General features: G+C 42.9%; 1 protein-coding gene across 4 annotated transcripts in view; it reads right to left on the minus strand.

Annotated features, from left to right (window-relative positions):
• Positions 1–2,430: 2,430 nt before the first annotated feature.
• The window catches only part of TMEM229B (transmembrane protein 229B), a 32,029-nt gene continuing 19,780 nt past the window's right edge, over positions 2,431–14,679 (minus strand). For all 4 annotated transcript variants that reach the window (XM_030452593.1, XM_030452592.1, XM_030452589.1 and 1 more), the window contains exon 3: positions 2,431–4,060. In XM_030452593.1, the coding sequence (XP_030308453.1) occupies positions 3,530–4,033 (504 nt within the window). In that variant the 5' untranslated portion in view covers positions 4,034–4,060 and the 3' untranslated portion in view covers positions 2,431–3,529. The remainder of the gene's footprint in view (positions 4,061–14,679) is intronic.

Raw genomic sequence — 14,679 nt, forward strand, 5'->3', positions numbered from 1 at the left:
AGGACACCGGACTCTGTATTTCATCACATACTTTGGGATCCTTTTAGGGTAGACCAGAAAAGAGATAAGAGAATAGAAAGAAAACTGGAACCTCAGGGTAACTGGAGTCCATATTCCCCCACCCCCCAGAAAAGAAAAGCAGTGATGGGTCACTCTATGCTTGCTGCAGTTAGGACACAGTAGATAAATCACAAGTTTTTTTTATTGCTGGTGAACTCAAAACAGGCAGCTTTAATCTACTGAGGAAGATACACGTACAAACAAATGTTAGGCCTTGTGCGTTTTTTTTCTTCTTTATGTAAATGTCTCTACAACTTCAGTCCAGCTCCCAAGCTCTTGCTGAGGTGCCACAGAGATCCCGGTAATGTGCTCTGGACACTTCTGTAAGATGCTATAAGAAGCATCACAGGTATTAAAGAGGGAGATTTTGCAGAAAAGACAAATCTCTGACTGTAGCCCTGTTGCTCAGAAAGGAGAAGTCTGGCTAATCCTGCATTAAGTACAGGGTATTATGTATTATTTTAATTGATTTAAGAATTTGCCATGTCCTTTTCTGTTTCTGGTGTGCAAGCTGCAAGTAAAGTGCACTTCTGGGTGTAAATTACCACTCTGTGAGGATGCAATGCTGGGTGGTACATGTCAGACATCCGTAGAAAGCACACTACAATAGCTGTCACAATGACACAGGCAATAAGGACAATGGAATAAGCAAGGAGATGCTGCTGGGAAACCCTCTGTAGTTTGAGTATCTTCATACTACACTGCTAAGCAAAATCAGTGTCATTTAGTGGGGATTAAGTCAAGACACGACTGTTACTGTGCACCAGGTTAGCTCTGTGGGCAGCCACACCTCCTTTTGCAGTTGCAGCAGCTGGGAGTCACCAATCCCTGTTGCTAACTCCTTTTAACCTTTTTTATCGAGTTCTATAGCTGCTCAGAGAAAAAGCAGGGATCCTAAGGATGCTTCTATGAAGCTGAGGGTTTCGGATGATGCAGGGGTGGTGCAGGAGGCAGCATGACACCACATCCAAGCTATGCTGTGAGAGGACAAACCAGAACAGACACTGCATTTAGTGACCTTGCCAGAACTATGGCAAAAAAAGGGAGATCCCAACTCTCAACTGCACCTTGCAATTCTTGTTATGGTCCAGTAGTGCTCATCTACATTATCCCACATACAAAACTCATCTTTTTTTCCCCATTTAGAGTGTCAGCTGACTATTTTGCCTCAGTCTACACACTGGAGACTATCAAGGCTGATAAACTACATCCTGTCCCTCTGATTTCATAATACTGGCATCACAGCAAGGAACACTGTTTAGGGTTTGTTCTCTTTAAATTTAATGAGCTAAAGAAAGGGAATCCTAAATACTCAATGCGTACACGAGGGCAGATTTAATGAACTCCTTGCTGCCAGTGTTTTCATGTGTCCATTGCCAGCAATGGACACTGTGTGAGAAGGGGAGTGGGAGAAACAAAATAATTGCACTCTATGTGGTACAGTAAGGATTAACAGTGCCTTCATAACAGCAGAACCAACAAGCAATTCTCCTCACAGGGCCAGGACTGCTTTTCTCATCAGGAGCAAATATTCCAGGACAAGAAGCAGGTTCACAGATGAGCACTTCCTACCACAGCCAAGGGACCCAGACAGAAATAGCCCAGGCACCATGGAATCCCACAACCACACCAAAACATTTGCATTTCAAGCCCAGCTGATCCCTGATGCAGCTCTGCTGACTATGGTGGAAGAACACCTAAAATGATTTTGTCCCCACAGGGCGACTACAGCAAACCCCCATGAAACAGTGAGATACACCTGACAGCTAAAAGCTCCAAGTTTGCTGCTAACTTCAAGAGCCCAAATTACAAACCTATGGGTGCCACTACCAAGCACCTTCCCTGCTCTATTTCCCCTATACAGCTCAAATATTGCCATATTCCAAATATTTGAATTTCAAACTGTGCCCAGTGCAGATAGTTCTACAAGGGAGTCACAGCACTCCTTCCCGCCTCACCTCTCTACTTGCATCCCAACTCAAAGTTTCACTCAGGCAAAGCATGAAGAAGTGCTTTCAAAGAGGGATGTAGCAAGACGAACCTCTCTTAGGGTATGACGCTCCAAGGTCCAACCAGATGTTCCAGCAGAAACTCACAAATAGTGCTCTGAGTCTATTGCCTCCAGGGTTGACCAGCCTGGATCAGTGCTGTTGCTCCAAGAGCAGCCAATCTCTCTGCTGGCTTGCTCAGGAGTGAGCTGAGCCTGTGAGTTTGAGCCTCACCTTTTATTGGCCCACTAATCCTGCTCATGTGCAGTGGGGGCCCTGCCCTAATCAGGCACAGGTGGGCTTAACACAAGCTCATGCCCACTGCCTGGCAGTTAGTGGCACCTGGTTGCCTCATTTCACTACAGAGGGATTTATTTTTTTAAAACTTTTTTTTTTTAAATATTATATCAGGCAGCATGTCTTCTTTCTTGCTGATTCCAATTAATGTCATGACAATATGGCTGTAGGTACTTAAAGCAGTGCCAGAGGACCAAATCCACCTAAACCACATGAAGGTTTTGACCCTCAAATATGATGGATTGCAGCCAGACTAAGTCATCATCACCAGAAACAGAGGAATCCCTCGGAGGGAAGGCAGAAAACTCTTGTGGCCTCTACAGTTTCTTCAGGTTTGCACAGCTGAGATGGGAGCTGGAATCTGCAGCAGACCTTCAGGAATGGTCTGCTTTGGGGGGACAGAGGAGATGGGAAGACTTAACCCTATTTCTTGTGCCTTTTGCCAAGATTCAGATTGCACAAATTATGGTAAAATTTACTTGGCAAAAAAGGCCTTTATTTAAAAAAAAATAATCTAGTGAGTATCAGGTCTAAGATTTCAAAAAGTACAAGATTGGTATAAATTCAGCAAGATGTCCAGCACCAGATTCTTTTGTGGTGCAACAAAGAACCTGGAGAGAGGCCAATAGGACCTCAGAAGGGGAACACCATCTACCTCCCCAGCAGACTGCCAGTCTTAGGTTCTTCTCAACAGCAGATGGATTTTCCTTGTTCCTGCAGCATCTCAGGTCCCACAGGAGGTATTGGTTGCAAGCAAGCACCTGAATATTGCCTAGTGAAGTAAGCCAATCACTAACTTAGCTGGTGTGTCCATGCCCATCTGCTAATTAGTTGGGGTTTTTTGTATGCATTTCCACTGTAGCATTTCTTTTTCTTCTTTCTCCACACAGAACTGTGAGCAAAAGGACTGCTTTCATCTGTAATAAGTTAAAATCAGAAATGACCTAACTAACAAGTAACTGGTACTGGTCCTTGGAGCCCAAAGAGTAAAATCCATAGAAAATCTGTTGGTTCAATTTTTTTTTTTTTTTTTATTCTGATATATCCCATGCACACCCCCATGAGAAAAATGGGGCTTATGAATCTTATCATACAGAAGGAGCAGTACCTCAGTGCCAGAGCTGGCAGTCAGTGTCAGAGGTCTGAGCTCTCTCAGATTGCTAAGTGTGGTTTGGAGTCCCTGCTCAATCAGTCTTCACGTGGCCATTGGCCAAGGCAATGGGGACAGTGGGGGCCCCAGGCTCAGCAGTCTCATCAAACCGTAAGCGCAGGGTGTTCCTGATCACCAGCTGCTCCATGATGAAAGCAGCACAAAACCACGGGATAGCATACTCCAGGGTGATCAGGCCCATGAAGTCAAAATCAAACTGGGAATAGTCCCACGGGCAGGCATTGAACTGGCGTAGGATGAGGCCAGTGGTGAACTCCCAGAGGTATGTCCAGAGGGTGTAAATGAAGCAGCGCACTAAAATGTTACACTTGTCTTTGAGATACAGATACATCTTCTCCACGATGAGGATGGAGGTGCCATAGATGAAGAGTGCCCACACGCTGGTCACACCGGGGAACTTCCAATTAAAGTTGACCACAAACTCCCAGGCAGCTGTGAACATCACCTCACAGAAATAGCCGTGAATGGCATAGAGGTACCATCGGGAGAAAGCAGTCAGAGGTTCTGCTGCTGCCATTCTTCTGCACACAGCCCAGCAGGCACTCTGAAATTAAGAGAGAAAGAGAGAGGAAGTGAGTGAGGATGTCACAAGTCCTTCTTCCTCAGGTGGCAACACACACAAACTCATTACATCCACAAAGGGCAAATCTAAGAAAGAAGTGGATTTTAAATCATCTCATTTTTACAGCAGCATATTTTAAGTCCGGGAGAAAGGTGGCACCTTGCAGGGCTCAGAGTCTCAGAATGGGCCCTGACAACATGTTCTGCTCTGCCCGAGAAGTGGGATGCAGCTGGTATTGCATTTGTGATTAAAAGGGAGCTGACAGGTACGAGGGCTTTGCCAGGCATGGGGCTGCCAAAGAACTTACTGCTAGCAAGTTAGTAAAAAAGTCATCTCACAAGGAGTACAGATCACCTTTTTGCTCTTTTCAACAAACAGCACTGTCCCCTACTTTTCTCAGTCTAATACAGAAAAGATTTGATGAACACAGCATTGAAAACCTGGGTGCTTCCAGCTGTCCCCTCTAATCTCTATACCTTAACTGTTTACTGTAGTGAAAAACTGAGCTTTGATTGAAGCAACATAAAGCAAACTGGTGGAGAAATTTCCAGAGGTTTTACACTTTCAGACACCACACCTCACATTCTTTATTCAGCTGAACTGTTAATTCTTCTGCTAAGGAACTCATGCACTGCATGGCTAGGAACTGGGAAATAATTTTCTTACTGTGTCAGACTGCCTGACACCAAGTCAAAAAGCTCATATGAGCCACTGAAATCCATTTAGATTTAGCTCCAGGACAGCAAAACACAGAGCAGGAGTAAAACCAAGAACATCTGAAATCACAGAGACAAGTGGTTGGTCATGATAAAAAGGAAAGAGAACAAACTCTTAATTGTCTCTACAGGAAGAAACCTGGTGAAGAGTTTTTTTAAAGTGCACAATGTAGTGAAATGAGGCAACCAGGTGCCACTAATTCCCAGGGAGTGGCATGATCTTGTGTTAAGCCCACCTGTGCCTTACCTTTTATTGGCCCCCTAATCCTGCTCATGCGCAGTGGGGGCCCTGCCCTAATCAGGCACAGGTGGGCTTAACACAAGCTCATGCCCACTGCCTGGCAATTAGTGGCACCTAGTTGCCTCATTTCACTACAGCACAATTTGCTTATCACTGAACTGTTTCAGCACAATTAGTTCTTACACTTTTTGTAGAGATTTAGAAGGTCCTAAGCCTCATTCTGCCACACTACAGTCACTGACCCAAGCTGATTTTAAGCGTAATTTTACTGAAGTATCACAGATTTACACCACGGGAGAATTTGACCTTTTTCACTCTTAGAAACCTACTCTTGGAAGCTGTGTTACTCTAGATTCTTCATCAGGCACTATTTAACTTCTTTGCTCACCACTTGACAGCTCCATAGCACAAGGTGCTAGGAACAGACCACACTGTTATGTGCAGTCATTCCAATGCCATCTGGAAAGACATTGTTCTTGCCCTGCTCTGTAAATAGGGTGCCTCTCTGAACAAAGTATGAACATGTATTAGGACTGAAATATGGATAGGAGATGAGAGAAATGTTTATAAGGAAAAAGGAACTATAATAACAAATGTAAATAAGATACACAGAAGAACCACAGGGAATATTAGAAGTGGAAAGGACAAAGCTATATCTGTGAGTTATTCTCTCCTCTCTTAAATGGACAAATAACCCAAGTCTTGACAGTTCATATAATGTGGGTGCTGAACAAAGACTCATTTCCTAATGGTACAGACCAGAGGACACTGAACTATCATCAGATGCTACAAACCTGGATCAACTGCCCATTGCGAGCTTGTGGATGAAAGATTGAGTTTCTAGAAATACTCCCATATCTCCTAACTGTTCAGTCCCAAGAGACCTTGAAAGGAAGCAGTGGAGGTGACACATGAGAAATATGCATGGGGAGTGTCTGCACATAGTCCACAAGAAGTTGATGTGTAAGGGCACTGCAAACTTCCTGAGGAGAATGAGTTTGACAACATAATGTTAGTTAGTTAGAGTGCCAGCACAGATGATTAGGTCAGGAGCTCAAATCCTCCTATCATTCCTCCATTCTTACGTAATTTCAAGAACAAATCAATAGTCCAAGGCATAGGAGTAAGTGAAAGCAGTAAGGAAAGGGACCGTAGGTATCTTTTGTCAGAATGGGGATATAGAGCTGCAGCAGGAAAGAATAAGTTAGTTATATCTGAGAAGATGGACACTCAAAAATGCAAGAGGCCTTAGAAGTTATACCTATTGCTAGGTAAGGCACTGAGGAAATCTGGAACATCATACCCCAGAGAAGAAACTTGTCAAGTTTTTACTAAACTGTCCAGCAATTGCATGGTTTTTCTCTATTTTCAAGAAGCCTTTCTATGCTTTTCTACTTGTGGCCCTCAGTCCTTGCTCTTCCCTCTACAGCTTTACATGAAATATATGTAAATATTTTAGTATTTTAACCGTTAAAGTATTTTAACTGTTAGCTGGGAGCCTCCACAGCATACAGTACCATCCTGTAAGAGTTTCCTTGTAACTTTGAAAAATCTCTTCACAAAGTTCTAAATGTCCAGAAGGTCCTTCCCACTCAGTCTCTTTCTTATTCCAAGATCCCCTCGCCAATTATTTCTGTTGCCTTACAATTGCCAGCCAAAGCCTCACACAAATATCCAATAAGCCACATCCTGTTCTACCCCACACTGTTTTCTCTGTGTAATGAAGACTTCTTTTTCTTGGTCCCATACTACATACTTAAGAGTTATTCATTTCTATTTTACCTTTCACAAAATTATCTACTCACTACCCTGGAACTCTAATAACTGCATCTAGACCAGGTAATGGACAATACATATTAACCCACTGTAAAGACCACTGCTGACTTCTTTTGAGGCTTTCAACTGCATGGAGACAAGCATCAATGAGCTGACACTGTCTTGATATTCATCTTCTACTATCACAAACCCAATCAGCCCAGCCTTGGTGGGAACTTCCTTCTTACCATATGGTTTTAAGTGTCCTCACAGACTACCTGCTGATTAATAGCATCCCAAGACAAGGGCAGATGCTACACAGTGGTAGTCCAAATATAAACTGGTTTCACTGTTCTAGGTGCTAGGCAAATCCATAAATCACAACTCCCCCTGTAAAATATTTAATTCAAAATAAAACTAAAAGTACACAGTAAGGCAGAGAGGGGAGTGAAAGGTACCTAGAGAGACTACAACAAGCTGCAGGACATCATTGTACAGGTCAGGAACTGCACAATGTAATGGTTGCAAGTTACTTGAGCATCTACAAAACAACTAAAATTGCAGCTGTGGCCAGGGATCTCAGTTCCCAGCCACAGTGAATTGCCTGGTTCCTGGTAGGCAGTATGGCACAAGAAGGTCTCAAGAGAGAAATGAAGGAGAAAAGTGGTGGTTTATTGGGCAGCAATTCATGATAAAAGGATCAAGCTGAAAAGTAGGTGCAGGACATTAGTGGGAGAAGCATTCAAACAGAAGGCTAAGACTGGATTCAGTAAGAGATGCAGATCTGTGAAAAAGCCTTAAGTAGATAATTGAACTTGGTGATGCAAGACTTCTAATGGAGTGACAGTAATACAGAACAAAAAGGTCTGAATGTATGACAGCTACTCAGTCTCCTGAGAAAAACAAATTGTATTCATCACCGAGGTAGTTTCAGAAAGATGGGCAGTGGCTTCCTGAAAACCAGAAACACAGCTGCCACCTACGCAAGTGTCTCAGCAGAGAGCAAACAAGTCCTGGAGGCTGCCCACGGATGGATGGCCGTGCTTGTAAGGAGGCTGCTCACTCTGTGGTGTTTTGTGGAAAACAGGGAGCTTCTAAACCAAAGCTATGAAAATTATTTCCATCATCAGGAAGTTATATTTCAAACAGCCTAAGTAGAAACAGTTCCTCTAATGCGATGTTATTAGGAGGACCAAATCAAACCACCACAGAATTTTTTTCTCTTTCTCCAACAGGCCCTTCTTTTCCAGCTTGCTGAAAGAAGAAAAAAAGGCAAGTCTATGGAAAACACACAAGGGCCTCAGAGGAACACAGATCCCTTTCCCCAGATGCCTTGCCTGGGCAAATAACACTGCTGGCAACATAGGGGCCAAGTGCCCCTCCACATACAGCAAACAAGCACAGGACTGATGGGGGGAAGAGTGAGGAGGGCTGTGTTTCTCTACAGAAATCTGGTTCAGAGGATCAAGACTGGACTCTGGCTTAGAGCTGCAAGAAAATAATATTGTAACAACACCAAGATTATACTTTTGTGTTGCAGAATAGCAACTCTGAAATGGGTATTAATGATCCCCTGAGGTAAGATAACCCGATGCACCAGGCCAAGTAAGGAGAAAGGACATAAATCCCAGACTGCCCTGCTTCACATGCAAGACAGTTCTGTGTAAGAGGAGCACTTTCTCACTCACATTCAGTTTTTTAAGTGACACAGCCTGGGAAGGCCAGAAGCAAGTGCTCAGAAAAATGAGTTGATGACCAAGAAAAATTGGCAGATTTATCACATACAAGCACTGCAGGGGAGACACCAGTTCATGCCATGTTCAAACCTGAGTAAGTTCTTGAGCACTGCCTGGTCCATTTTTTTCCTAAAGCTCTCCTTCATGGTGGCTTTCTGCTTGCTGCCAAGAAAGTGCTTCCAAATGTCTCTCCAAATTGCCTTTATTCCCTCTATTCCAGCAGAATTATTGAGACTCACAGACTCTGGACAGGTATAATGAGACCTCATCAAGATACCCCAAATTGACTCTGAAGTGCTAATAAAAAAAAACAAACTCCACAAACATGAGACAATTCCCCTAATTACTGATGACCTGAAGCTATAAATTCTGTCAGCTACTTGATTCACCACAGGCGAACCTGAAATAAAAATACTTTAGGAAGTTCCTTATTCCTAATGCCTGGTTGTTTCTGCCAGTTAAAATATAAGGGCACAGAGTTATTTTACAAATTCATATTACAAGTATTTACTATAAGATTTAGTTTTGTAACACGCATGCTCACATTTCTAAGAAATGCCTTACAAGCACCTATAACCCTATGCTAGACATCATAATTTTTACTTTAACTTCAGACAGAGGTGGCATGTACATAGCATGATACTTCAGTTCCTCCAAACACTAGGACTGCATACAGCAAACTGAAGTGAGGGCACCTGCCACTCCCTGACTGCAAGCTCTGCAGCTTACAGTATTCTTCCTCAGACCCTTCTTACCCAAAGAGTACTTGCATGGAAGTAACTGTTCTTCATGATTTTTTAATTACTTTCACTGGTACACTGTTGTAGCTACTGTGCTCTTCATTAAGACTGCAAGAATCAGAAATGTAACTGCTTTAAATAAGAGTAGAACAGATACAAGGATGTATTGATAAAACTGACACACATTTTGGGGCAACCCCTTTCCAAAAGTAATTCTTCCTCTCTGATTTTGCATTTTCCCTGTGAGCAAACATCAAATGAGCATGACTCTGCAGCCATGGACAACATCCATCAAATGTGCTGCAGATAGGGCTTCAACATTTTCATGTAAATGTCACGTAAACCATTACAAATAAAGACTTAGAGAACACTGGTGCTGGGTTTCGCCCCAGGACATTAGCTCACCAGTGTTTAAAGATTTATGCAGTAAAGTATTTGTGGTACTTATATGCTGAAGTCATAACTCTGAGGAGATATTAATCCTTCAGGTAACTGAGGGCCTCAATTAACTGTGGCTCAGAAAATAGAATTTGGAATGCACTGAAGTGTGGAATAGCTCCAGCAGATCGCTTAATCAAGCCCTGCAATGAAGCTAAAAGCATGCCACAGACAGATGTCTCCAAATGCAGACTTGATGTCCTTTCTTTACTCTTAGTGCTTTCAGGATGGATCTGGAGCCATGGGATTTTGGTCAGTTCTGAATGTATTAATCATCTGTTTTTGCTGCTTCTCTCTCTGGACTATACCTCCATCAGGATGCATGTTGTCACCCTTCTTCTGAGCTCTACCCACACCACCATGAATAAGAAAGCACAGCCCATTTCCAATCTGCATCTTCCCCTCATTTTTGCCTCTAGCCCTTTAGCAGGCACATCATTTCCCTGCCACTCACTCCCTTGGCCTGATTCACTCTGTACCTGCTGGCAGCCTCTGATCCCTGCCTGTCTTTCAAATCTGTTTCAAAGAGATCTGGGATACAGTAAAAAAGAATGACGACAAAGGAGATAAAATGAATCCAATTACCAAACTAAGCCAAAGGGATGGGGAAGTGTAGCTCTTACCAGTAATGACTGCGTGGGGGCTGCCCAGAGGCACCTGCTCACAATGGGAAGGAGAAAGGGCAGGGTTTTCATAGGAGGGAGTGTAGAAGGGGGGGCTTTTCAGAGGACAAAGAGAAAACATGAAGACATTGTTGGTTTAAAGAATAGTTTTCTGACTAATGTCATCTCATGAATAGCAGCAGAGGTGCAGAAAGCTGACTTCCTATGGCCTAGGGCATAACATCATGTTACTCAAACATATCTTAGCCCATAGTGACCCCTCCAACCTGAGAACAAATTAAGTCAGCAGCTCTTTATTTAGTGGCCAAGAGGGACGTTTCCTGTGTTCCTGATGTAAGTTAAGACCCCTCAAGAGTCAGGCAAGCAGATGACTTGCAAGACAAATCTGTGAAAAAATGACTTGAGTTCAAACACAGCATCTAGAAGTATTATCCCCAAATGTCTCTAGCACCTCTTTCAGATAAGGTCATATCCTTCTCCAAGTCTGTTGCCCAAATATTCCAATGCTTTACCTGCTGCCCTCCCCTGCTTGAAAAATCTGCCCTGACCAAACACCCAACATTTGATGACACAACAGCTCTCAAACAAGCAAGCCCCTCTCTTCTTTCCAAATCAAAATGAAAGCAATTACACCAGTCCACTCCAACAGTGCAATAATAAAACTGATTCAGGCAAGTCTCACACGTCAGGGTCAGTAATACTAACAAATAAATATGCTTATTCCAGCTCTACTGAATAACCTGCAGCAACAAGGCAGAATCTGCATGCAATGGAGGAAAGCCAGGTTTGGGCAAAAGAACAAAAAATCCATACATATTTCATATGGAAAGTGAAGCTTAGCAGAGAAGAATATTATGATCAAGGCACTGAAGTAAAAGTATGTAACATCCTACCTTTTTAATACCCTGAAACAATTCAGGTCACTTAAATCTGTGAAGAACAGCAATGTGTGTAAAAAGACAAAAATTTTAGGACTGTTGACAGGTCCAAGGCAGACTCCCCTAGTTTGCTGCAGGCAGTTTGGTCTCATGGGAGGTGTCCCTCCCCATGGCAGGATGGTTGGATCTTTAAGGTCCCATCCAACCCAAACCATTCTATGATTACTCTTCAGCAGTAGACAAGCCTTCATAAACTACCAGCTTTCAACTGGTAGTTAGGTAGTAGGTAACTGGATAACCTGCAGCTAGCAACTACAGTCACTCTTCATCTATGAGGAAGAAAACTGCTGCAGAACATAAAGAAACCTACCATCTTTGTCTAAACTGAGTTAGGTTTAAACCTTGCAAGCACAAGGCACTGTACAGAGACAGATAAAACAAGAGGGAGTGCACTTTTAAGCACTTTCAGAAACACAGCCCAAGACTGTTTTCTTCTCTTTCCCTTTTTCAGAGTCTCCTGATGACAGTTTTTCAGAAAATTTTGCAATATTTATTTTCCTTCCTAACATTAATCTACTGCCAAGATGTGAAAGAACCAATTCTTCCAAGCACTATCTGCTATTCACCAGGCTGTGATTCCTAAAGTTTCCTCCACTGGAGGAGAAAACTTGAGCAGTCACAGGTTGCTAAATTATTTTTTCACCAAAGGAATCTTTGTGGAGCCTCCAAGGCAGTGGCTATGTCTTCTTAATTTCAAGTTTACACAGGTACTCAAAGGAACAAACATCTGTGAAAGGAAGGGTAGGAGAGACTAAATCTCAGAATCCTACTGACCACCTCACTATGCCTGACAAGATCAAGTAGACAACCATGCCTACAGCTGGGACAGGCAGCTCCTCTGAGCAGTTTCCCAGAGTTTCTACATATATATTGTACAGGCAAATAAACTAATGGTGAGTTCTATACTCTAGTGTTCAAGTTTATTTCAATTTAGATAAAGCAATAAGCAGCCTGTAAGCACATCACTCAGGTAAATATTAATTTATAAAGCATGCAAATTTTTCTGAGCTGAATAAGAGGTCAACAAAAGCTTAGGTTTTGGGGCCTAGTTCCTACCTAGCAGACATACCCCTCCACTGTGTTGGGTACTCCATTGCTATTTACATCTTTGCAAAAGAAGGCTTACAATTTTAGTGCTGCCATTTCCCTGAGGTACCAGGAAGTTTAGTGTTCATATTACAACCCTAAACACACAACATTCATGTTTTCTGCACACCTGCCATTTTTCTCATTTGTGAACCTGAAGCATCAGACCCCCCATGAACTTCCCATGGTCAGCAGTTTGTGACTCCCCTCACATCAGACTCATTCATTCATCTGATAATGAGCTGTGTGTCCCAGGAAGGCAACACCTGAGCTGTCCCACAAGGGAACATAGCAAACTCTCAAGCCTTCTAAAGTGGCAAAATGAACACTCACAAGCTCTTTTAAATAAAGCAATAACACAACATTGTGCCCCATGCAGAAGCGGTATTTGCCAGGCTACTTCTATCTGCCATTCAAGGAAACCTCTTATCTCAAGACATCAGTTTATTAGCCTATCATTGGGCTGTAAGCCTTTACTGCTGAGTCCTACAGCTCTCTGCTTTTCCAGCCAGCCACTTTATGAAGATCCTGTCCCAGGGGTGTTTCCCAATGCTGTTCTTCTACCTGAGCCACGTGCTCCCAGCTGCAGCTTCCTGCTCTCCAGCTCATGATGCAGGGAGCTGGGCTGCAAGGACACCCCACGTCTCCTGTGACTACAGGTGATATCACCTTGGTTCTCCAGATGTTATTGAGCTTCTTACTGCCTCTCTCCTGAATCACAGAAATGGATTCTTCTTTCATGCTCTAATTTAGACTGGACCACAGACACCTTCTTTAACAAAGGCAAATAAACCCACCATGTCTATATAATTTTTAATTCTATCTATAGATGCGTGGTTATATAAAGGCCAAGTTGGATGGGACTGTGTGTACATGCACAGGGATGCTTCATATGTTTCTGAATGCCTGGAGTCAAGGAATTCATCTTTCATAGCACAGTGTAGCCCAGATCATTTAATAAAACTATACTGCAGCTTTAGACTGCTTTGCAGATCTAGCAGTTTTATGGCTGTGGTAGGTGCAGAGAACCCACTCACATTCATCCCTTTTCCCAGTTCCAATCTACACGTTCAGCCTTCTGAAAAACTCTAAACCAGCTCTTGTGAATAGCAGCTAACACGTATCTGCTTCAGGACTTGTGGAATTTAAATGCATCATGTTAATACCACCTACTTGCTAAGCACCTGGAAAAGGAATTAAGCTTTCACCTTAGAAAAGCAAATCCTTAAGACCTGCTAACTCTAATCCTGAACTCAGCAATGAGCTAAAAATACTATTTGCCTCTCACTCCAATCAGCTGTCAAGCGGTACAGAAGAAGACATCTTCCACTCTCAGCTTCAGAAAGATGGCACAGTCATAAAAAGTCAAAGCACGATGATAAAAGGAGACACGAATTTTAGTCCACATACACAGCTGCCACAGTAGAAGGCAGAAAAATTTTCTTGCCTGGTTCTTAAAATTAATGCCATAATTTCTGTTGGCTTCTCCAGGACCCAGTGAGCCAAAGCACAGAAAGAGAGAAAAAGCTGGTAAGAATTAATTTGGGGAAAGCCTTGCAAGAACCTTGCCTTGAGAACAGAAGCTGCATCAAAAAGTAGGATGGAAAGATCCTGGAGTATCTGTACAATAGAGGCAAGCAAGGAAGAACACACAAGCAAAATTTTAAGTGTATCAGTAGCTGAAGCCCTGCTTGGGTCAGATGGAAAGGATGTAAACTCATCACCATTTACTAATCATTAACTTCACCTTAGCAGGTAATAATGAAGATCCATAGATTTCCATAGCTACAGTGATTTTGATGATCACGATAAAATTTGATCCTCATCATTTTGATAATCAAGATAAAATCTGGATACATGTTCCACCCTGTTTCTGGCTACCAATCCCACATTAACAGAATCCTTCAAACCAGCCTGGCCAGGAGCCTTAATGGGGCTGGAAAACGGCCCATGAAAGTGAGGCTGCTTTCCTCTCATTGTTGAGCTGCTGAGCAATCACTGCAAAGAGGCACATAGGTATGGTAAAGACATTTAAGTCAGAAAAGATGGAGAAGGGCATGTGAAACATCTCTCAGATGCCAAAGAGGGAAACTGGAAAGATTTTTAGACATCAGAGCAATTTAGCCAGACCATCTTCCTGCACCAATGCTTGTAGGATCAGTGCAGCAGGAACAAACAAGTGGAGCTTTGCTCAGTGGCAAAGTTAAGCTGGCAGTGCAGATCCATGCTTGGCTTCAGACAGACTTGCTTGGAAGTCTTGAGAGTCTTGCTTGGGAGTCAAGTTCCTGGACTATGTAAGCCTGGGAGAGGAAGATGGTGGAATATGGA

This window comes from Calypte anna, chromosome 5A (assembly GCF_003957555.1).
Source record: "Calypte anna isolate BGI_N300 chromosome 5A, bCalAnn1_v1.p, whole genome shotgun sequence".
Lineage (NCBI taxonomy): Eukaryota > Metazoa > Chordata > Aves > Apodiformes > Trochilidae > Calypte > Calypte anna.